Source organism: Caloenas nicobarica, chromosome 8, assembly GCF_036013445.1.
Source record: "Caloenas nicobarica isolate bCalNic1 chromosome 8, bCalNic1.hap1, whole genome shotgun sequence".
NCBI lineage: Eukaryota > Metazoa > Chordata > Aves > Columbiformes > Columbidae > Caloenas > Caloenas nicobarica.
In genome coordinates, this window is record NC_088252.1 from 6,342,762 (window position 1) to 6,366,390 (window position 23,629).

General features: G+C 40.0%; 1 protein-coding gene across 1 annotated transcript in view; it reads right to left on the minus strand.

Moving 5' to 3' along the window:
* The window catches only part of ARHGEF4 (Rho guanine nucleotide exchange factor 4), a 225,812-nt gene extending 204,550 nt beyond the window's left edge, over window positions 1-21,262 (minus strand). The window contains exons 1-2 of the mRNA XM_065639832.1: window positions 20,872-21,262; window positions 7,195-7,230 (exon numbers count right to left, since the gene is read on the minus strand). Of these exons, the coding sequence (XP_065495904.1) occupies window positions 7,195-7,230; window positions 20,872-21,087 (252 nt within the window). The 5' untranslated portion in view covers window positions 21,088-21,262. The remainder of the gene's footprint in view (window positions 1-7,194; window positions 7,231-20,871) is intronic.
* Between the last annotated feature and the right edge of the window lie 2,367 nt (window positions 21,263-23,629).

The following is a 23,629-nucleotide window of genomic DNA, read 5'->3' on the forward strand; positions in this document are numbered from 1 at the left end:
GCAACACTTGGACAGTTTGAGAGAGCATAAAGTGATGTGTAGAGATCTGTGAAGTGTGTGTGTTGTCCTTAGTATGTGAGTCAGAAAGGCTGGGCAGCAGCCATTTGAAGGACACAGTACCTTAAACTCAGTGTTGGAGGGATTGAGCACTAGATTCTTAGGGATTCTCTTTGTCAAATGACTGAGGGAATTAACTTTATACACCTTAATATATTTGCTGCAGCGTCTGTTGCAATACCACAGCCTGAATTTATTTGTTACACAGATATGCTGCAATCATTAGCATGTAATGAATAAACATACACAAGGTAAAAAAGGTATGAGTATGCTCACCAGATACAGGCTTACTGCAGCAGACTCTTCCAGGTCAATACTGCAAAGTGATGACATCAATTGTTCTAACAAAGTCTCTCTACAATGAAACAGGTCTAGGACTTTAGGATTCCCTTCTATCCTTCAAAATCTTTTCATCTGGATGGTGATGATTAATCCTGGTTTCCTGATATATCTCATGCTGTACACGACACCAGAAGTGTTTACTGGACTGTAAATCTGTGTTTGGAAAGCAGATTCCCTATTCTCTTTATAACATAGACAATGTGAATAACTGCACAGAAGGTAGCTGCAGCATACTTGCTACAAGGAAGCAAGTCCTTTAGCACTTCATTTTCCAAGGTTTAAGATCAGTTTTTCCTTCTTACAGTTTGAACTACCTCAAATACATGCTGGGTACGCTCCAAAGTCCCACAAAATTTGCCTCCAAGAAAACCTGGTGAAAAGAACAGTTGAATAGCTCCATGTATTTGACTTAAAAAGCAATATATCATGCAAAATATACATCTTTATTATAATCTGAATCTGCACAGAGTCCCCAGTGGGAACTAAGAGTGGGTATGAAATTATTCATCACCTTCACCTAACCAAGAAATTTCCAGTATTTAATTCCTCATTGTTTCCGCATCTCTGAATGCAAGCCATAGACCAATTTTAGTTTTATTTTACAAGAAGACTCAAGCTGATAATCTTGAGTCACTGGGGCAACAGGTAAAAATTGTATGATTCACGTACGGTGCAGTCATACTCCTCAGCAGCCTGACTTGCAAGCGACCATGCCACCTAACTCCAAAGCTAGTGGAAAAATTCTGATTTGAAATCACACTGCATCAGGTAAAGCACTTGAGGGGAGCACAACTTCCCCGGGGACCTATTCACTTGGTCACCTGAAAGAATACAAGAACTGAGCTCAGGCAACAAGAAGTAGAAGACTTTAGACTTCCAGGTTAGCACAGCATCAAGAGGATGAGGGATGTCTTTACGCCATGAACTTTGGCCTCACTGAGAGACTCCATACTGTTGACCAGCTGAGTCTTGCTATAAACTCTAGAGAGTGAGAAAGCCACCACCAGAAGCGGGCATCTACCATAAAAAAATCATCTTTACGAGCATCCCAGTGCTCTTCACATAGTGCCTAGCACAGCCACAAATGGAGATGTCAACACTAATGTAAAATGGAGATAGTGAAATGCACTTTACCCCCACACTGAGCTAGGAGGAGCTGGGCCAGCTTCACCCTGAACAGGAGTTACTGTTTGCATAACCTGCAACAAGGGGGAACATTTCACAAATGCCTGAAGAAAGCCAGAGCAGTGACATGGAAAGGAAGGAGCTCTGCCCTCCCCTCAGGCCAACTCCTTGTCCTCGCTGACTGTGAGCCCATGGGTTTACAAGCCAGTTTCTGCACAGAGTGATGCTCTGCACCAGGCATGCAAAGACACTGCACAGAAACAGTTATAAAAAAGAGGCTACAGTGATGCAAGCTCAAATGTCATGCTGTGAACAGAGGTGTGCTGTTGAATACATCTGCCTTATATCTACTACTTTGAACAGATGCCAAATAAAAGCCTGGGTCTGAGTCAATCTAAACAGAAAATCGTCACAGGAAATAATACCATGGATTGCTTTCAATCTTTGGGATTCATTCATTCCTAAAATAAAGAAGGACAGAGCTTCTATGAGTGTTAGGTTATCTGCATTCAGCTCCAGGCTCTGTCTCAGGCTTTCTGAATGACCTTGAGCAAATAATTCACTCTATCCACCCCACAGTCTCCTTTTGCTACATCACAAAAGATACTGGAATACCGAATTCATGGAGAAGACACTCAGACACCATGGTGATAAGTTCTATTTAAAAAAAAAAACACCAAAAAAGTTCTATACAAAAAAGTACAGGCATATTTAAATGAAAAGAACGTTGTCCTGACTCTATAAACATTGTGTTCTCCTGAAAGATCTCCTCTTCCAAGGTCTCTTGGATTTTGTCCTTTACCACAAAAAACATCTAGCATTTGCAAAGTAACAAATTCCATTTTATCATTCTCTTTTCCTTCTTTGTAGAGGAGATACTCTTGTAAGTGGTTCTTTACATTACAAGTTAATGCAAGTTATCAGAAAGCTAATGGTGAATTTATTACATACCAATGCCATGTTTAAATTATGTTTGGCCAATGACAAACTCATTCTCTTGACTACAAAGCAAGTATCTGAAGTATCATCATCGCCTGCCACAATTTCACCTGTCACCTACTAACAAGCACATATCACCAGTGTACTCTTTCTACAACAGCTTTTGAAATACCAGAATGAAAGCAAGTCTTAACTGCAGACAAATGTATCCAGATTCTATCTTTGCTTTCAGAGCTTGCACTGACAGCAGAGAATAACCAATGTTACGCCTCATCAGTTCAGGAGAAAATCCTCGGCACAGCTCCAACATGGAAGGCAATAGAGACCTGTAGCACCTTTGTAACCATAATTCGGGTAACAAACACACAAGACTGATTACCTAGTGGGGCTTTTTATTGGTATTTAATCAAAAGACAAAAAAACCCGGAAGACAGTACTTGGTTTTGCAGGGTAAGAGCTCATCTCTATCTAACAGAAATATATTTCATTTGTAATGTGAAATGCTGACTTTTGCACAAATGGTTCACATAGCCTGCTGCCTGAGGGCAAGGATTACTGAACAGACTAGCAGCGTCTGAACTGGCATACCTGCTACTGAAGTCTGCATGGCCTCCCATGCAATTCTGGATGCTGAAGTTTTATTACCTCCAGATGGTAGCATACTAAAGTTTTTTTATCAAGTCCTCTAATAAAATGAGGTCCAGATGGGTTCAGTGACCACAGCTATCTCCAATATGAACAGACTCACTGGTTCAGACCCACACCAAAGCAGTCTGAAAAGTCTGTAGACTGTTAGCCACATGAGATACAGTTGCTCTGAGAATCTGCAGAGCCCCAAATATCAGCCATGACTTCTCATCTTTGTTCCTTAAGGGAGGGATTTCAAAAATACAAGAATAACATTCTCACCAAAAGCCACCTTGATCTTTTAAAATTTTATTCTACACTCATGAATTCTAAAGGATATCTCATTTGCTACACTGCATATGAGAACTCATGCTCTGTACCCACCACTTGTGGAGGTCAGTCCTGCAGTTATGTTGACTGCATGACCACACTGATGTGTAAGGTTTTACAAAAAGTCTTTACACAGTTAAACTCTCTGTATATCCATCCATGTTTGCTGCCAAGACTGGATCACATACTCTTTCTCCTCTAAAAAAAAACATGCTTGAAACAAATGCAGGCTTCTCATATTCAACATAATACATACTTGGGACATCATTATTTATATGAGGTCTTTTCTATTACTTTAAAAGTCATTGTGCAGCTAGAAGTCATAATCTGCATAATGAAAATCCAGAAGGAAAAATGCGAACATACTCTGTGGTTAGATTTCACTTGCCAAACACAGAAGATGTATCCAGGGGCATTTCACATCTCTTTGGAGCTTTTTCATGCAGAGTTTCACAAAGAAGTCACTGCTCTTTAACCCACTGGCTGTCACTGCACCCGAGAGGACTCTGCTTCCCAAAGAACTTCCTGCATCCCAAAGCACAAGCAGTATGAACAATAAGAAAAGGAGATACAGTGGACAGATGTTTGCACTGCATCAGATAGATTTGCTGGCAACTGGTATGAGCTGTTTGGTCCCAACATGCTAACTTACTTTACTCCATCAGCTGCAATAGCCAGAAACACATTCAATTCAGTATTTCCCTCTAGGACTGCAATGATTACTACAGGGTAATGTCAATATAAATGGGACAGGAAGACTTCTGTCTAACAGAGGAATGCAAACAGTATTGTGTCTGTTAAAATTTCCTTGGTAATACACGAATAATATTCTCTGACCAAGGTATAACATTAGTCCTCTCCCTTTACACCTCAGGTGTGTTAAAGAAGCTGAAAACCAAACTGGATGTAAATGATGTCTACTCCGAGCTTATTATTATACAAAACTATATCACAGGGATCCTCTCCCTTGAATAGCATCACAGCCTGTTTGAAGAAAACAGCCAAAATATTAATTAATGCCAGCAGGCTGACAACTGACACCAGAAAGGACAAACTTCCCGACCAACAGGGTAGCATGTGCAGTCACTCTTCTCCTGTGCCAGGGACAGCTCCCTCTGTCAGCTGAGGAACTCTCTCTCCAGTGTCCACTTTTACTTTAACTCCTGATTTATGCTTCACCAAGCTTTCTCTGGCAGTCAGACAGATCCATTGTGTCACATGCCTCGATTGGGAAGACAGGGAGTTGACAGGAAACCCCATTGGCTAAACAAACCCCAGTTAATGCCAGCTTGTCGTTTTTCACATCCCTGTCATCATCTCACTGGTATGTGCTAATGACTTCACAAGATCAAACTGCTGGCAATGGTCACAGAGCTGGCTTCTGAACATGAGACATGGGCTAAATCATCAGCACTTGACAAACCACAGGCCACCCTGAGATGTACCAAGATACACCAATGCAAGATGCTGACCAGGTATGGTCTGTTATGTTCCATCAGCAGTAAATACTGCCATGCACTACAGGAGTCCCACAGCATTAACATGTTCTCTGGCTTTCTGTTCCCAAGTAGTGCACACTTTGTACAAAATCAAAAGCACACAGCAGGTCTGCTCTCCATGCAGCAACAGCTCCTCCTTCAGTGCTAAGGACAGGAGAAGAAAAAACGCTCACCTTAACCAAGTTAATGACTTCTGCTCTGCTTGGACTTGCATTGTTGACTTGACTCCCATTCAGACAGAAGCAACTAGCTTAAATTTAGTGATGCCTTAAATCCAAGCTGAGAAGAAACAAGCAGGATAAAGCTTGAGAGCCACTGACTTTCAATCCCCCTATTACAAGCAGAAAGTTGGACACTGAATTACTACCCATCAACTGCAAGTTCAAATCTTCTGCTAATGGAGTCACTCCGTAAGGGAGATGGTCACAGCACAGTGCAGTTTCTGCTCTTTAGAGAAAGGTACTGACCTGAACTGAGCAGTTTAATGCAGATAAGGATTGTATTTTCTGCCAAGTGCCTTCCTTTTGCCCATCTGTCTCAGCTCCAGCTGCCTACTCCCCTCCTTTGAGACCTGAGGCCTTGCCTTTTTAACTCGTAATCTCTGCTGTGATTGTTAATGCTATATTTACAATTAAAGTAACCAAACTAACCAAAACAATTGCTTTAGTCTTTTGTATCAGGGATTGGACTAGATGATCTCTTGAGGTCACTTCCAATCCCCAACATTCTGTGATTCTGTGATATACCTGGCATCTATTCTATCACTCCTAACAGAGTATTTAGAATTGCATATTTATCTCACAGTTCTCTACTGCTGTGTTGATGACCGAATACACCCTTAAGTGGACAATTCTCATTTAAAAGGAGAGACTTTGTTATGATTTTTGCCAAACTGACTTCAGTGTAATGGGCAGGTACTGTCCCATGCAAATATCACTGGCCTCCCCTCATGTGTTAGAGAAGAGGAATTGACTGTGCACCATATATGGGTATACTCTGAGCAGAGCATGTCAGCAGACAAGGGCTTGCACCATGTTTTTATTTCTCCACAAGCCTCCCTGTTCATTTGCTTGTGAATAGCATGGAATACAAAACCATGGCTCTCCCTGTGCAAGAGGTCAGACAGGTCAGCTACAGCTGTGTAAAAGATGGGCATTTTCTTCTTTGGTCACAGGAGACCAAGGCTCAGTGTAATTAATGCAACCTGCCTAAGCGAAATACAACAAACACTTCAATGGCCACAGCTTGCAATCATTAGAAACATCGCAGAAATTAAAAGTACAAACCTGGTATAAACAAAAATCTGGCAGTGAGGAAATCACCTTCCTTCCAAAGACTGTTTTGATATCTGACAACAAACTATTCAGATCCTGAAAGGGAACCTCATTTCCATTCTAGCACTCTGTCCTCTTGAGAGCCTGCGATGGGGGCGTGGAAGGGTGGTAAAGGGAATAGACTGAAAAATGACACACACAGGGGAAGTAACCTTCCTGCGATAATCAATGGCTTCATAATGAGCAGCCGACTCTACTGAATATTGATTAGCTAGTGCTGGCAAGGCTCTGCTTGGAGGAGGTCAGCACTCCTGCCAGCTGCCTTGTGTGAACACAAAGGAGGCCTCCGCAAAAGGCAAATTGTAAATGGCAGGTTTTATATGAGAGGCACCATTCAGGCCCTCAGTAGAGGAGAAAAAACAAAAAAACCCAAAAACCAAACCAAAACAACAAACCAGAAAGCATGGCCACAGCACTAGGAAGCGCAAAGCATCAGCAGTCATGCTAACTTTGGTTATTACACTGTGCTATGAAGTGCAATCCCAGGTTTGCCTTGATAAACTTGTTTTAAAGATGATCACTTGCAAATATGCATGATATTATAAGTTGCCACGGGCTCCTCTTCCCTAAAGATTTCACAGACATGTGGAATAGGGCGCTTGCACAGACATCCACCCTCAGAAGTTTTGTCCAACATTACATCTCAGTACATGCAGGGTATGTGTACACATTTCAAGGTGACACCTACATTGATATCTAGGCCAGCTCTAAGCATGTGTCACACGGTTGAAGCAGTACAGCTGTGTGTTAGTGCTCCATCCCTCCCACAGAACTCTCTGTTCTTAATGTCCCATTCAGTAAACATTATTTTAGGTTTTTAGTACTTTTCTTTTTTCTATAAATAGTTAGATATTAATTTTATGATTACAGGCATTGGTAAATAAACACAGAACTCACACTGCTGAGGAAATTAGCTATTAGTGACTAAAAGATTATCCTACCTTTTTAGAAGCAGAGAGTCGTTTCTCATAGGCTTTCTGTGGAAAGAGAGATTGTGACAGTCAGGGAAAGGAGATCTGGAAACTGTGTTCTTTAAAAAAAAAAAAAAAAAAAGAAGAAAAAAAAAAGAAAAAAGTTCCAGTTCCTGCCTGGTGTAACTCATCTGACTTCAGTGGGGCTGTCCCAGGGTAGATTTGTCCCTCTGTCTTTGCCAAAAAGACAACAACAGAAGCCAGTCAAAGGCATCCGCTTTTGCATTTCCTCAGTGAATCCGTTCATTATACTCTCATGATAGAGAAGCTGTAAACAAAGGCAGTTCATGATGTTGCATTGTGCTGGCCATAATGACATCGTATGTGCTTCATCAGCATACATGCTTCAGGACACATTGCAAAAGCTTTTTATGTATTCAGGACTCTTTCTGAGAGGGTGGGTTAAATGAAGAGAGGGAAAAGCTAACAGTTAAAACAGAAAAGGAAAATCTAACAATTACTTAGAGAGGAGTTCAGCATAAGAGGGAGGAGAGACGGCTTTATACACACAGACTGGAAAAAAAAAAAAAGACTCCAGTAAAATTCCTGCCTAGCAGTATCCCAGTTTGTTTGTATGCTTTAATACTTTAATTTACCATTTCTCTTTAAGATTACAAGCCCTCTAAAATGGGAATCATGTTTATACGGTGCTACCACATGAAAACCTCAGTCCAGATGGGGACTCAGAAGAATTTTTGTAAAACAAAAAGTTCAGTTTGGAAGCTCTCAGGCTAACTTTATATAAATGGCCCAACCGTGACTCCCTTACTTGGGAGCATTAGAAAACGCTAGCGTAAGATAAACGAGTCCTAAATTCTTTATTGCTTAGCAGATTAGCTTAAAGTGATTCACAGTATACGGCGCAAATCATTTTGCCTCTGAGAAGAAATTCTCTTTACCTTGCAAGCACTTACTGCTCCCACTAACGCTGTCTTGGGTGTAATAAAATCCAGCAGGAATATAACACTTCTGCTGAGAGCTTTGATTTTAGAGGTCCAGAATCTGCCACCAGAATGTGTATAATCCACACCCTGTTTAGAAATATTTGTCTTTGAAAAGAACTTGGGGAAAAAAAAAAAAAAACCAACCAAAAACCAGCCAAAATCCTGAGATAACAAACACCCAGCCGGGTAGGGGAGGCAGGCACTGGAGGGCTGGAAGCTGAGACTGGTCTGGGAAGAGGAGGACAGGCAGAATTAGCAAGCAAGGGTGAACAGAGGGGTTGGAGAGACAGAGTTTTGTGGTAAATTCTACCTTGTATTGCCTGTATGCACATGCAATGTACTCTACTGCAAAACACAAGCTTAGGTTTGTTTGTTTTTAATAGAATTAACTCTCAGGAAGTGAAAAGAGATAATAGAATGTGACCTATATCAAAACACACAAAAAATGGCACTAGAAAATGTCAAATTGTTTTAAATGCTAGATTCCACTGTGGACTATACAACAAAACCGATTCAAAGTGCATACATCAAGGCAGCATTTGGATAGCTTTAACAGCAAACAGAAACATTTCTAAACAGTGCAATCCTACTTAAAAAAAAATTACTCCATATCCCAAGTTTTCCCCTATTACTGTCAATTACTCCTCTGCTAGAGACCATAAAAGGAAAAGTTCAGACAGTTCTTTTCTGAACACTTGTTACATAAGGTAAAAACTGTCAGGCTTGTGTTACTTGAGAAGTGTTTACAGATGAGTAATTACAGCTAAATAGTAGCTCCTTCCTCTAGAAAGGACTCGACATACACAATTTGCCTTAGTCACTGCTCAAGTCACAACAAATACAAGGTACCGGGGAGCAGCCAGTGACAGCTGTTTCAAAGTGACAAGGATAGTAACCTACACATTTCTCACTAGAAAAGCAGAGCCAAAAACTCTGCCTCACCTGGGCTCCAGGACTCTGCATCTCACATGCAGAGCATATCTCAGGAATTCTCTAACAGGAGCTGGCTCTGAAGGAAGTGATTACACAGAAACACCTTAAAACTTTGCCATAAGAGCTGTGGACTTACTCCTAAGACTACTTTAAAGGCGCTTGCATTTATTTCCTAGTCATCTTATTCATGAACTTGCCCTTCACAGAAAGGAAAGAAAGCCAAGCGACTCAGATATTACCATGTCAGAAAACTCCCAGCCAAGGCATAGTCATTCCATGCAAATCCAGAAAGGCTGGAGACTTGCTCAGTTGGAGTTTTGAAGTTCTGCAATTCAGTGTAACAAAGAGAAAGGATACCAAATGTAGTAAACAAGACGACATTACTACTTTGCAGCAAAATACAGTGACTTCATAACAGCTTTTGTAAAAGTCCTACCAGCATCTATAAGAAATTATTCTATTAATAATTATAAGATCTTACCTAGCCATTCAACTCCACAGATGTCAAAGTCTTTTACAAAGAAAGTACCATCATTTGCTCATTTTGCACTATTGAAGGTTTGACCCTGCCATCACAGCAAGTAGCCACGTTGTGATTACTGGCACAAAGAAATCCATGAGAACTGCAGGAACCAACACGTGGCTTCTGCAACAAATTTTCCCCAGATCTTGCACTACACAGAACAGAACTGAGAAACCTTTTAGACTTAGGTGAAGGAATATACTTCTAGAGGTCAAAAAGTCTTTAAGGATTATTTTTTTAAAAATTCCTTTGGACTAATTAAACCAGAAATAATGCCTTGGAAGAGTGCCAGTGTGTACCCTTTGGGATTAGTCTCGCTTTCTCCAGAACCATAGTGTAGCCCCAGGAGTGAGTTTGTTCTGAACAAAAGTACCTGTAGAAAACTGGATAAGACCCACATGTTGCCTCATCAACTCTGAAGTTCAGATATAAGGATGTGTCTATAGTGACCATCTAGCTGAACAGGAACCTAAGTCATCCATCCCAGACAAGTACACAATGTGTACTACTGCACACTATGACGCCACGGCTAGATGTGCTCTGCGATTCCTGAAACAGCAAAAAGTACCACAGGCTGCATTCCCAGGGCTTCGAGCAAAAGCTTCCATCTAGGCGAGCTGAGGTCTGGGCTGCAATGAGGCTAAAATACAAAGCTGCACGCAGCCACAAGTGCTGTGTTTCAAGTGGCCTGGGATCAAACCCACCCTGCTCTGCACCCAAACCATACCCCATTTCAGGCTTGCTTGAAACTCAGCCAACTGTTGCTGAAGGGTTCACAAACTTCAGTGAACTTGTCCTGAACTTTGCATTGGAAATGCAAAAGTAAAATAAAACTTTCAAGTTGAAGGTTCTGCCTTAAGACATTCTGCCCATCTCCAATATTGATGCCTTATAAAACAATAATTGGCATTCTATCCACTGTGATCCCGTACCCCATTCCTCATACACATCTTCCCAGACACCCTTTTCTTTAGGTCTAAAGACTTCTCCCACCTCATCAGCTTCACAGAAACTACGATCTTTAAGATGAGGAAGAATACCCCTAGCTACAGAAGCACTGTAGGCTATGTATAATTCTTTCATTCACAGGAGAAGAATCCCTCCATCCCAAAAAGCTTACTTAAGTAATGATAACAACATATTCTTAAATGTTTTCCAAGGGCAAATGAAAAGGTTTATTCTGTTTTTAAGGAAAGTCATAAAATAATATACAAAAACTTTGAAAATTGATCATGGTCCTGTCAGTGGTAGTAATTCCAAGTTTAGATTCACAGATTGCATTATGTGCCTTTATTTCTCTGCCCTCTATATATCCCATTGCTGTTCACTGTAAGTTATGGCAGCTTCAAATCTTCCCAGCAGCAAGTGCCCCACTGTTTCTCCAGTTAAGTGCATGTTCTTCTCAATGAGGTACTTCCCCTCAGTTTTAGCATTCATTTTTAACACACTCATTTAAAAATCTTTCTTCAAACAAGCATTGCAGGCCTGGGGAGCTATAAGATAAACTGCACAGCAGTTCATCAAGATGAGAAGAAGGAAGAGTGAGCCGTCTGTTACTATATGCAACTCCTGAAGATCTATATGTTTAAATAAGTGGAATTTAATTAAAAGCAAAATCAGTTTATCCCTGAACAATGAAGCTTATTGAAGCTTGTCCTAGAATAGCCTTCAACACTATCCACTTCTCTACGTGCTCATTTTTAACCTAATCTAATTGTCAGTTCATTTTTTTATGCAACTCCATACTTGTTACAAAGAATTACCATTTTTGTAGTGGCAGTGTTAAACCACTTCAAAAATTAGCTTACACAAATCTCACTCTGGTACTCTGAAAACAAAAAACCTCACTACCAACTTCCTCTAAACCATTTCACATTACCAAAGATTGCATATTTGAAAACAAATGAAGTTACCAGATTCCTGAAAAACACATTGTTGATTCTGCACACTTCTATTTCTGTAAGCCATTACATAGTCACTTCTGGAGTTTTGCACTTAAACTGAAGAACTGGCAAGTAAAAATAGTTCCTATCTCTAACCTTTTCTTTTTCACCTGATGATAATCCACTCCTGCTGTTGCTCAAGGGAAGGGCAAAGTGACAGCAAGATCAAACACAACACGTAAATAACCATGAATCACTGAGGTTTCTCCCTTGATCTACTGAAACAATTATTTCTCTCTGGTAATTTAACAGAATCTTCCCTGAATCTTTTCATATTTGTTGTATATTTTACAGCACAGGTCCTGACCTTGTCTATATAGGTTTGGTTTTCTCAGAAAGGCTTTCTGACAGTTAATGAGAATGTGGTTCAGTGCCATGCTCTTGTGGCAATGACAGTGTAAGGGAATTCCAGGTGACCAACATCCATGCTTGTTTCTGCGCTGTTTGTGTGACAGTGCCCTGAGACATGGCACTTCTACACAAGTGAAAATTAACTAGGGCAAGCAGGAGGGAGATGAGGTTTTCAGACATGTCCACAGCTTGACTTGTTTCATTGTGCATCCTGCTAAGAGTTGTGTTGCTACAATATGTGGGCGGGGGGAAGAAATGGATTAACAAACAAGCAATTAGGGTTTGGAACTGCTCAAGGCATGAGCACAACCAAAAAAAGCACTTAAAAGCCAAAACCAACTGCAAAATCTTCTCAGCAATGTCCTACCACTCTGTATTACACAGCTCTAAAACAAATCCAAAAACTCAAATATTCCATTAATTTTAGATGCTTTTTAACTTACAAATTGCAGTTGTCATTCAAATTTCAGTTTTTCTCTCCTGCTCACAAGTAGGCCTTCTCCCCTTCCATCTCCTATTTGTCCATAATGCTCTGATAGCTACAGGCCACCTCCCACGTTGGCAACTTGCTATACAAGGCACAGAGCCACATGCTTGCTCCCAAAGAGCTGCGTACTTTCTGATGCAGAGATTAAGAAGTTTATCCAAGGCCCTACTGGGAGCTTCAAGCAGAAAAAGGAGTGAACACAGATCTTCAGTGCCTTCACACAGGGTTGTGCACATTTCTCAATCTGGAAAGGATGAAATTACTATACTGAAAGTAAGACAGTGTTGTTGGGATGCACCTCAACCCACAGCATAGGTTTCTGGAGATGAGGGTTTGCACAAACATTGGTTCCGGCCAGGTTGCTGTGCCTCTGGGGATCCACATTAGCGTCGCCCAACACAAACATCAGTCCCATGCAGGATTTCTGTGCAGAGGTGCCATTCTCCTGTGGCTGACATATTCAGAAATAAGCAGGACGAAAAAAAGCACATCCATGAACATAACGATGTATGCAGAGCCCTAGCTTCAGTAAGATTGGAAATATCAGGAGATCATTATTGCTACCATGTGTTGTGATCCTCACCTCTCTAACAAAGAGGTACTCAAGGAAAGGCAGTTTCTAAAGTGCACTGAGGTGCTGCAGCAAACAGTGGCAACTCAACAGGCTGCTGTCTTCTCCTCAGGAGAGTGGCAAACCCAGGTTTTCTGGACAATGCGAAACATCATCCCACCATTTATGACCACAAAAGTTCCCAGGACATCATGTGTCCAGCTTTGCTCCTGCATGCTTCCAGCAGCTTAAATGTGTGGGGGTGGTTATTTTGCAGTTTTTTTGGTGCTTTTTTTTTTTTTTTTTTTTTTTTTTAGGAGGCTTTCCCCTGCTTCCAACACATTTTGCTGATATCAGTCCCCTGCTTACTCTCTCTGCTGGGCATCCTGGCTGGTTATTTACGTGGGACGTGAAATGAAAGCGTGCACTTTTCAGATGAACACTGCTACACTCATGCCATTTAGAATTTTTATTTGGACTAAGCGAAGAACAAAAGTCAATTCAGCAGCTATGATAATCAGCATCCAAACTCTATAACACTTGCATGATGATTAACAATTCCAAGGATATAAGATTCATTGTTTGAGAACTTTCCATTGCAAACTGCTATTTCAGTTGTCCTGTGCAGTTATAGCACCTGAAAACTTGTTGTTTGGTGTTTTTTTTGTTTTGTTTTTTTTTTTAAAATCAGATCCTCATGTAGTCACCTCCAGGAGCTGGGACTTTAAGAGAAAAAATTCCAATTTGAAAACTTTAACTGCCCACATTACAAAAGCTATTTTCTCCTGAACATTAACATCAATATTTCTTCCACATTCTAGATTATCACCCACACACTTCTCACCACACCTTAAGGGCCTGATCTTTTTTTCAGCAGGGAGAGACTGGCTACCAAGCTGTACTAGTGCTGTCCATTTTGCTAACAGGATTATAGCAAATAATACAAAAAACCCCAATTTATTCATATGGAAAAAGCATTAATCCCTTCTGCCTGCTCCACCCCATAACTTTCTGTCTAAGCACAAAAGCTATCTGTCTGCCTTGGCAGCAGAGAAACATTTTAAAAATGTTTCTTAAATACTAGGAGGGCTTTTTTCCCCCCCTCATTCTTTTCAGTTTAGCTCTGGAGGAACACACAGACAAAAAGTATAACAAAGACATTCTCTCTCAAGTAATTAATACAGGGCATTTATATTGCTTTCTGGGGAATAACATAAAATATAATTACCAGGAAAAGGTGAAGAAAATACAGAAGGAGCTATAAATAAACCTGTACCTTTTATGCTGTTAATTTTGTGTCTCATACAATAGCACCATAGTGTTATTAATCAGTATATAAGATTTTAGTAACTAAATCTGCTCTTAACTTGTGTCAGCTTGCACCTGAACTATGGTAAATAATTCTGTCTTGGTTTCTCTATAACCTGGAAGTTCTCTAAACCCCAACACTACAATATCATCTATCACGTAAGGACACAAAAGGTGAGCTGCCAAGGTTTATCCTGTCATTTTCTTTGCTAGAAACAAAGTGACAGTCCACTTACAATGACCATAATCAAAATTATCCACTGATTCCGTCCAAAAGTAAAGTTGAGTGTTAAAGAACAAAACCTGCATTTGAATAAGGAAAAAATGCAACGTATGTACTAAAACTCAAGGCAAAGGGATTGCTTTCCTTTTGTTGTTTTGGTTTTAATTATCCATATTATTCTATATCACTCTTACAGGAATTGGGGTAGTACGACTAAAGGTCGATGGTCCTACAACAAATAGTTTTTTCACACTGAGACACACTCTTCCTCAGTTCAAATGCAAGTTTCCAAATAAATCAAGAGTCAAGTGTGTGGAAAGAATACAGTTCTTGATACTTGGAAGTTCAAATTTTATTTCACTCCATATTTCTGAATGGCAGAGTGATCTAGCTAGCTTCTAAAACTGCCCTGCCCCAAAAAATCACTCTCTTAGATGTCTGTAATAATGAGAAACTTTCTAGGAAGAGCATCAAATATTCCAGCATGCACAAGAAGTAGTAATTTGTTCTCAGTCATCTATTTACAGGTTCTTAATCCACCCTGTGTACTGTACTAGTCATACAGGATTTCAGTCATTTTTTTAACCTAATCATGAAGTCACAATTCAGTAAGAAAGTTCTGCCCTGATTCATGAGCTCCAGTGCTGCAGGAGTCTGCAGGTTCATTGCACAAACTGGGCTTACATTAATAACACAAAAAATAATATAGTTTTGATTGATAGCATTTTTGAGAACTGCAATAGCTGAGAAAGACAGTTTCATAGAAAAGTAGCTACTGAACACTAACATTCGGTCCCCCACAAAAATGAAGATGTGGTAATTTTAAGAGAAGAAGGCTGAAAAATAGAGACATGGCTGCTTTTCCAGCAATCATTCCCCCAGCTTTATAAAGAATGTTTCAGAATTGCTCTGCATATCCATCTTTCACAGCCTGTGCTCTCTGAACACACTGGTTTGTAGCTCAGAGCTGCATCCAGGAGATGGCTAGATCAATGCTAAAGATACTGGAAAAATCTCAATTCTTGGCATTTCGGAGTGGGGAAAGGAGCAAATCAAGCTCCTCAGCACATGCTGAATGATTTACATTGCCCATAAAGAACTAACTCTCCATCCAGAATGCAAAACCCATCTGAACCAAGCTCACTGTCAGGTTCAATACATTCCAATTTTCCCTCCACTGTTTTCTATTTCCATCACTTTGTCTCTCTACAGCACTTGGTCCTACCCAGCACTCTAAGTGCTATTCCAATATAAACCAGGTTGCTTCAGTATTTCTGGTCCAAATGAATCCAGAAAATTTGGGCATAAATTAAAGGAAAACTGAATTAGAAATATTTCCCCTGAACAAAATAAGCTCCATAGAAGAGTTTATGATGTTTTAGGAGTTGAGTGCATCTAATAATCCAGTTCAGCCTAGAAGCTTAAGCCTAAATAAAATATTGGCAGTTTTGACCAAATAAGTGAAAGGAGATGGGAGTATTCTGGCTGACCCATCTGAGACAGCTTAAAAAGTCAGCGTTCCAAAGGGAGGGGGGAGGGAATGTTTGGAGCTTCCTGAAAAACATCCCTCTTTAGTTGTCTCAAGTTGCACTTCTTGGCTTTTGCTCTGAGGACTGAAGGCTAACAGTGAGCTTCAGTGCAGGTCCATTAACAGCCAAATAATAAATACTTTACTGAGAAAACAGGTATTTCTGCAAGCAGCTGAACGAACATAGTCCTGTTCAGTCCAGATCTGCAGTTCTCCAGTGGGGAGATGTTTCTGATGTTCAATAAGGGATAAATTTATGCAGGAGCCTTTCCCTCGGGAGGGGAATTAGCGAAGTCTCTGTTTCCACTCCCTGACTACCCACCTCTGCCTCCCTGATGTCAACCCTGTAACCTCTACCTCACTGAAATTTTGCTGAGATTTGGCCATGTTCAAATGTTATAAGGGAGGAGTTATAGACACAGCAAGATTCTGTAAGCATATCAAATAACTAAAAAAAAAACCACCAAAAAACCACATGTAATTTCCAAACACACACTTATGTTAAGGTAGCTGGAAAATAACTGTGAAGGGAGCCAGCCAGTTCCCACTGCAATATTTTCATTTTTTGATCCAACTGCCACCTACCAGGACAGGAAGGATGGTCCAGTGGTTAAGCCCCTGTCTCACACTATGTATATCAATGTTCAGCTCCCTCCTCTGCCAAAATTTTGTCTGTAGATCCTGGGATGAGAAATAAGGTATGGAACACATAAATGACATCTCCAAAAGGGGCCACACCTTCACTGAACATCTTTTCAAAGACAGCAAATAAGAAAAGGCTAAAAGTTACTTCTCTGCATCCTATTTTTCCTCAAACAGATGGCAAAGGCAGCAGGTAGAGCTTCCACACTACCTCGTGATTGCAGCCTAATGGCTAGAAAATTCATTCACAGTATAGGAAAAACAGGGTCCCCTTTCCTCTCAAAGGGGATTCATGCCCTACTGTTGAATAGTCTGCCCTTACCACTGCCACATACACACAGAAAGATAATCCAGCCCTACAATGTTTATAATTGGAAGTAAAAAATAAAAATTAAAGAAAAAAAAAAATCAAACAAGTTTGTTATCCCCTTTACAGGCAACAAGCAGACACAAGGACAGTAAGATTATGAGTACAGAGCAATAAATCAGTTGCATAGCTAAGAATTAAGCCCTTATGCCCTAAAACCATAGGACAATAAGTTAAGTACTTTCAACTTTAATTTGGGATTCATTCTGGTAGGTTTATGTAGCATATACAAGCCCACAGTGTTCAAGTCATTATGCAGCAACAGCAGTTGGAAGCTCCTTAGAACCAAGTACCAGAAAGTATGCACACAGACAAGAAATTAGATTACAGATCTATCTCACCATTATTTTGCCCTTTGTACGGATTTTAGACTGTTAAAAGCATCCCAGCTGACAGAACATGCTTTAACATATAGTAAGTAACAGGGAAATCACACACATTAACCACTTGATTTTGATATTCAGAGGTTTTGGATATTACTGAAGATAAAATCAATTTAATTAAATTTATGTTAAGCCCAAATTACAGCCTGCTTTTATTTTGAGGGTGTTTTGTTGTTTATTCTGTTTTGCACAAGCTTAACCTATTAACTACTGTTTTAAAAAGTTAGTGTGACCCAAAATCAGTATGGAACATGATGTCCATCTCCCTTTGTGGATACCTTATCTTTCAAAGTGTTTCAGAACTCTTTAACAATTTTATTTAAGCTAGAAAGGCATCAGCTTATTTGAATCAGTATAAACCATTCTTATACATAAAGAGGGGATTGCCCACAGGAGACTTTCCTAATTTAATAATTTGTTTCCAATACTTTTTGTAAGTTTATAAAGCTGTTTGTTTCTTTGTGAGCAAGTACCTTTGGACACCATACAGGTAAGCAGCCACTAACTGGAAAATGAAGAGATGATTTATGATAGGAAGGACTAACAGAATGAGGAGAAACTGTGTTTAGCAAGCAAGAAACCAGACACCGATCTGTGTGCACTCTAGTGCAGTTTGACACAAGAAATGTAGTTGCAAAATAACCAAAGTCCACCTGTGTGCAATAGCAACACATGTAATAAAAATGTTAGGGAAGCACTGGCCAAGTGTGAGACCTGGCAGCAGACCTGCCCTCCTGGGGTTTGAAGCTCAACCTTGTAGATACAAGGGGTTTCATTATGGGTAAGAGCTACTGGGTGTTAAACCTGTTAGCCCAAAGCGGAGAATGTCACCATTTCATAAGACTGCTTGAAAACAACTGCCTTTGATAATAAATGGAAGATTAGAAAAGCTCCCCCTACAAACGAGCTGTAACGTTTAGCCAAATGCACCTTTGTACAAGAGCAAAAAGCTCAACTTGTTCACAGGCATCTACAAACAAGTGCCTAATCATCCCTTCCTTGCAACTGTGCGGTATTCATAAATGGAGGCTGAAAAGGAGAACTGACTGAAAGGAAAACCTTTGTAGCATGTGGAACTTCTAGAAAGACACAGTCTTTTCTCTCATCCCACAAGCTGTGGTGACCCATAACAACTGAAGCCCACCTTGGGGACACATGAGCGAGAAGTTTCCCACATGGCAGCCTGCAGAAGATAGGGCGGGCTACGTGGCTCTCTCCATACCCCTTACTGAAAGGCCACGTCACTCTATTTCGCCCTTTGGGGTAGCACTGATAACAAGTTATAGGGAGCTCCTGACATTTCCCAAGTCATAAGCATCTGGAGCCCTATCTGTAGCCGAGAACTGGAATAATTTCAAGGTACAGGGGATGTACACTGGCTGTACCAAAGGGTGCCTCTGTCACAGAGCAGCACCATCCCAATGCTGCTGGCCTTCCCTCCCCTCTCTTTACAGCAGGCTTGCTAGGTCCTGCCAAGCTGCAGAACCTGAGAAAAAGCAACACTGTGCTGCTTTTGTTCTCATGAAGGGAAAGGAGAAAAAAATTAGCACTTTTTGAATGGATTAGGACTTGGAAGAGACTGAAGTCATGGAAGAGTGTCAGGAAATAAGAAAATGGGGTCTCAAATCCAAACAGTCTTTAAGAAAGCTCAGCAAGAGAGAAGCATTAATTAATTATTAATGTTGCTATAATAAAGTTTAGTTATCCTCTCAGCTTAGCTGGGGCATTGTAATGCTCTCAGAGAGCTTTCTGAAGAAATTTATCATTTTAACAGAAGCCACATTACCTCTCTTCACTCTATGTTCATACAGTATGAATTGTTCCTTCCCAACTCAAAGGATTTATATGCACTATGCAAATATAATGCTATATGCAAGCAGATACAATCACAGACAGAAGCACCTCTCCTAGCTTGTGTTGTTTTAATAACTCTTCCTGTCATTTAAGAAATAATATCCATGCACAAACAGAGCAACCATAGCATACTTCAGAAATATGCATCTAAACAAAGTACTGAATGACACTGAGTAATTTACAGTTTAGTCCACATGGAGAACTTTGTATAGGTGTGGACTTACTTGGAGAAGGAGCTGAGCAAGCATTTGGCTTCTTCTCTTACACATCGTCAGTCCCCCCTTCCCTGCATAGTAGTGATATTTCACTTTTTTTTTTGCATCAACCTTTCAAAAGATCCCTGCAGTAAGCAAGGAGAAAGATTACAAGGAAAAGTCCCATGAAAGTGTCTACATCTGCCCTCTAACGCAAGGAATTGGCACCACATGAAAAACCCTACCCATAGGCAAAAGGAAAGGCACAGCAAATATGGAATATATATGGAAACAAAACTAGCTAGCAATCTAACAGATAAAACTGTTAGTACTGTTTAGGTTACATTTTTATGTTACAGTTTCGCATAGCTATGCTGGCAAAAAAATGATGTAGCTACTGCCACAAAACTGCCACATGGGTAGAGGTGCCTGCAGGAGAGGGGCTGTTGCTGCTGAGGCACCACCTGGCCCCACACCTGTGCTCTCCACCCATCACCATCATGTATCTCCTGTCTGTCACACACTTCAGAAGAGAAAACAGCCAGCAAATGTTGCTTTGATCTATCTGGTGATCTGCTCATCAACTGAATGCCTAGAAGAGTAAGACTTGAATGTAATAATATAGAGGCAAAGGAAGACATATTACATGTTCTAAATTTACTAATACAGCATTGCTATGCATAAAAAGACCAGCATTTTAAGCCCAAGTGTCTCAGTGCTGCTCTGCTTAAATCTAAAACCTTAAAACTATCACTTTTGTAGGACTGAGTGTTTCCTTACTTGGATGTGAGTATTAAAGCAGCTTTCTGCAAGGTGAAATGGAATGAACTGTAGCATTTATACCTGGTCCAATGCCTTGTTTCTTCCCTATGCAATAACACACTGAAGTGTTTTAAATAGATGTGCCCAGATCACGTTTAAATTAAGTCCCACCACATCCTCAAAACTGATTCCCCGTTATATTTGACAAAACATTCCAAACCCTCAAGCCTTTACTTTCATAATGTTCACATTTTCAAGACTAAAATACATTCTGTTGCTCATCCAACACAAAAGATGAATGTAAATCAAGGAAGAGCACTACAAGAAATTTCACCTAGAAATTAACCTAAAATAATCTCATAATCCCTTGCAACTACATAACAGTATATAGAGATAAATTTGCTAACAATTACCAGGATATTGCTTTGTATAGTACTCCATGAGTAGCCCCTACAAGTTTTCCCTTGTTGGATCACCTGTTTCTGGGTACACTGCCAATATTTACAATGCTCCTTTTAATAATAAACCTTTAAGATAACTGCATGAAACATATCATTAAAATACCAAATGTTTCAGTAGAGACTTTGATCATTTGTCTTTTAAGCACATAGGAAGTTAATTAAAAAACTCACATATTTGTACTAAAATTTCTTACCTTGCAGAGCTTCAGCAACAGCCAGCATGTCCGGTATGCTGTCAGAGTGAATTTCGCTTTCATGTATCTTTCAGGCAAACGGGTAAGATACATTTGTACCAAGTCCAGCTCTTCATGGACAGCACTACTGCCAGCATTATTAATATCATCTTGCCCACCCTCTTGCCTTCCTTTTTCCTCTTCTGCTGATGCACCCAAACATCTATTGAACTCCATTTTTAAAATGCCCTTTCCCTCTTCTCCACAAAACCCTGATCTTTTCAGAGACAACTCAGGATAGTTTTTATTTCACATCAATAACATTGCCCAGTCCTCCAGAATTATGCAGCCTTGTCTTTAAGCCAACCCAAAAAGTTAAGACTATGGTAAAACAAACTTTCATTAAACTGCATTGGCTCTCTGCCTTTCTCTTATTGAACAACCTCTTACAAATGTGTCTACAGCTACAAGATAAATATAGCACCAGCTAGCCTTGTCATACAGCACAAGAATACTCCTGCCGTTGCCAAGAAAGAAGAGAAAGATTCCATTTATTTAAAGAGCAAGTTCCCGGCATCAGTACTCCTTTTTTCATTCAGAGGGAGAAAAAAAAAAAAAAAAAAAAAAAAGAAAAAACACGAAAAATCTGTTATCTTTGAAAACTTTTTTTGCCAACTGTGCTTCCTCGGAACAAATCCTGATTCTGTAAAAAAAAAATTATGTTCTTATGGAGGAGGGCTTTTTTAATTCCAGAGGCTTCTAGACACAGTAATTCATTGTCTCTGATATCGCAGATGCCAAGCTTTTGAATGCTACAAATTTTGAAAGAATAAATGAGGTCTTACAGATGGACTAGAGCCAAGATATTTTGAAATAATGAATAGCTCTTCTGTAGGCCAAAATATGAAGAAAATATGCAAGAGATTAACAAAGTAATTTTTAGTTAAGCATTAAGCAGCTCATCTGTGCCTTGTGACAGCTCAAATTTGTACGCTAAAAACAATTTTAAAGACCTTTAGTCTACTCTTAGTGACAGTTAGAAAGGACCTAAAGGTTTAGGTTTAATTGTATCAGTTAAGAGAATTTAACAGCATCAACAACTATAATACATGGTTTTAGTCAATTGGATTAACTTTATTGGTAACTTCATGCAGAAAGTTCTGCTTTCTTTAAGCTATTTCGCCTCCACAGTGGGGTATTCAAGTAAAGCAAGAGATCACTGTGGTCTGTTGAAAAACTAATAAAGAGCTCAAGTATCTTGAAACATTGCCCTTTTTAACAGATGGAGGATCTAATACCCCAAAATTCCATCACCTTGAACCATTCTTGAGCATCAGACATGGCAGTTATTCATTAAATGCTTGGCATCCAATTTTATGATCTTTAATCATATTAAATACCACCTTGACCTAATCTCAGTGATTTTCATAGGACTACCAGTGAGCTATACGTTGCATTGTTAGAACGGGTGTTTCAGAATATAAGAGGTAAAAAACAAAGCTGCTACACACCCATATACAGTCTGTCTATAAGACACAGCAAATGAAACACAGAAAACTCTGCACATTTCTATTGTTTGATATATTTTGCAAGGTGTCTGGCTCACCTGGTTCATCTGATGGGTAGAGCTGCCATTATTTCCCTCTCTTTTCATGTTCACATAAAATTGAGAAAGAGACAATACAATGAATTATAGAGGCAAACGTTCCTGTGATAGTTTGCTGTAATAATAAAGAACATAATTTCTACTCCTGCAGGCAATCCTGAGTACAGATGTTGAAGGCAAGCTGGCTCGAGCAATTGCATCCCAGTGTTTGCTCCTCTGAGCTGTATCCCTCTGCTGCTCACAACACGTGCCTGCAATTCCCACACAGGAAGTTGTGATAACACAACTTCTGAGCAACCCTCAGCAGCAGCACCCACCTTTTCCCACCTGCAGCTGATTAGAGCACTGCTTATTGAGCTTCCAATGTTGGCAAGCAGCTACCACCGCCTCCCTGTGGTGGTCTCCTCTGCACCAGGGCCAGCTAGTGCTCCTCATGCCTCAGCATAAAATCAAACTAGTTCATGTGCAGGAAAGTTTCACAACTCTTGCCTGTTCTCATGTCCCTAGAGATGAGTAGCCTACTGTCTTCATTTGAAAGCTGTTGTGGCCATGCCAAAAGCCCGTATCACCACTGCTGCCAATTTTAAACAGCGATTAAGAACACTTGATATAGAACATGACAGGAGAAGTTAAACCAAAGAAATGTCAAGAAGCAAATAATTGAGCTAGCTCCTAAACTTGTAGAATGCTGTCAGCTGAGCTTAAAATTATGAGTGGATGCAGATGAAAACTTCATATATTACTAAGGTGCTTTCTCTTAGTTTGTTCCCTGAAGTATATGACATTGTCACATACTAGCAAAGTCATATTATTTTTATCTTTCTGTTGCCTCCCAATTCTTTGACCACTAAGAAGTTTCTACATGAGATATTTTTACCCCTAATATTTCTTCTCAAATTCTTGCCATTTATGAGATGGATAATGACATATGAACCAACAAAGACAAGTCTGCCTAAGCTGTTTTCTGGCCCTGGTAAGTGCAAACATACTTAAAATAAGATCCATTCACACCCTTCAGATAGCCAACATTCCCAGCATTTCTGTACTTAGCAGAAGCCATGATAGCAGGTCTCAGCAATTTTAGGAAAGTTATATAGACTTGGACCAAGTCTTAAAGCTGCTTGATTTGGAGTTCTTACACTTTGCTGTAGTTAAAATGGTAATTTTCAGCTC